At 51.7% G+C, this 1508-nt stretch overlaps 1 protein-coding gene across 1 annotated transcript in view; it reads right to left on the bottom strand.

The window, feature by feature from the left end:
- Positions 1-597: 597 nt before the first annotated feature.
- The window catches only part of LOC137625672 (serine protease 33-like), a 29883-nt gene continuing 28972 nt past the window's right edge, over positions 598-1508 (bottom strand). Inside the window, exon 8 of the mRNA XM_068356582.1 lies at positions 598-617. Coding sequence (XP_068212683.1) covers positions 598-617 — 20 coding nt within the window. The remainder of the gene's footprint in view (positions 618-1508) is intronic.

Genomic DNA, 1508 nt, shown 5'->3' with positions numbered 1-1508 from the left:
GGCCTGGAGGCTATCCTGGTTGTCCACTACCACCGGCGCGGGAGTGGAAGAAGTAGAGGGGACGGGTACTGAAATAGCAACAGAGGTAACAGAGGGGGCGCTGGTGCCTTCGCCCTCAGAGTAAGGAACCTCTGCCTGCTCCTCCTCTTCTCGATCCTCGGCCATCAAGGTCCTTTCGGTGGTGTCCGACACTTCCGACATCCGCTCCACCTCGTCAAGATGGAAGTCTTGCAATGCGTCCGATACATCCAGTTCAACCGTCAGCTGGACACAGGGGATATCAGGCTTGGGGATAACAGCCTCCGCAGATGCCTTTAGAAAGAGCAAAGCTCTCATCTTCTCGTTTGGGAGATAGGGCCCCGTGGCGTTCTTCTGGAAACCACACACCCATTTGCGTAGTTTCTCTCGGGCGATGTCCCTGGCCTCCACTGGGGGGGGGGGGGGTCCTCGAACGCCTCATGGAGCAGGTCTTTGCAGACAGTGCAAACCTGTGGGTCCCAATACTGTAGAGTCCCTTGGGCAACGGAACAGCTGGCGTGGGTTCGGCATGCCAGGTGGCCAATGAAGTCCGGGCGCCGAACGCTGCAGAAGGCGCTCTCACACCGGATGTACTCCTCCTGTAAAAGAAAGGGGCACATGAGTCTACAGAAGTCTTTTACATTGACTTAGAGTAATCTTAGATTAGTCTTAAAGTTATTTAAACTTACAATATAAGATTCCTTTCCAAGTATAAGCTTAAGATAGGTAAGCTGGAAATGAAGCAGAAAAGACACATACTTGTGTATCCCGCCCAGCCAATTGCCGTGACCCCACACCATAACTAATTCTAGGGGCTCTGTAAGAGCCTCAAGAGGGGGAAGGAATCATCCACATTGGATAAAGCATAGCTTAGACTTCCTCCAGGGTATTAGTCATGGTGAGAGGGGGAGCTGAGTTCATTCAGCATATAAGAAAGGGGGAGAAATGATTATTCCCAATTCAGATAGGTATCGGCAAGGGACTGTGCATGGAAGCACAGAGTATGCTAGAAGAATTTACTGTACAACTATACACCATAGTTTTTTGCCTAGGGTATGTACTATTCCATTGATGTACAGGCTATCGTATATAGCTATACAATAGACACTGCCGACACAAGACCGGCAGGGAAGAGGTGACAGTCAACTAAAGTAGTAAGATTAGGTGACGCCGGCAGCGGGACGGCCTGCCGGAAGCACGCCGGGCGCCGGCAAATCTCCCTCGAGGGGGAACCCCTCCCTGTCATCAGTCTCTGTGGCAGAGAGAGGGCGAAACCTCAGGATGATGGCAGATTGCCGGCAAGTCGACAGTTGGCAAGCAACCGGTGAAGGTATTCCAACACTGACGTCAATCAATGAGACAGAGAGGATACCGGGTTACGCTGACGGTCGTGATGGCAGTGGACTGGCACTGATCAGAGAGAGAGAAAGGATAGAAGAAAGAGAGAAGGGCAGTAGCTCACTACCCAAACCTTGTCTTCTTCCGGAAAG

This window comes from Palaemon carinicauda, chromosome 32, assembly GCF_036898095.1.
Source record: "Palaemon carinicauda isolate YSFRI2023 chromosome 32, ASM3689809v2, whole genome shotgun sequence".
NCBI lineage: Eukaryota > Metazoa > Arthropoda > Malacostraca > Decapoda > Palaemonidae > Palaemon > Palaemon carinicauda.
The sequence above is the reverse complement of the archived record's forward strand: the minus strand, read 5'-3'. Positions and strand labels throughout refer to the sequence as shown.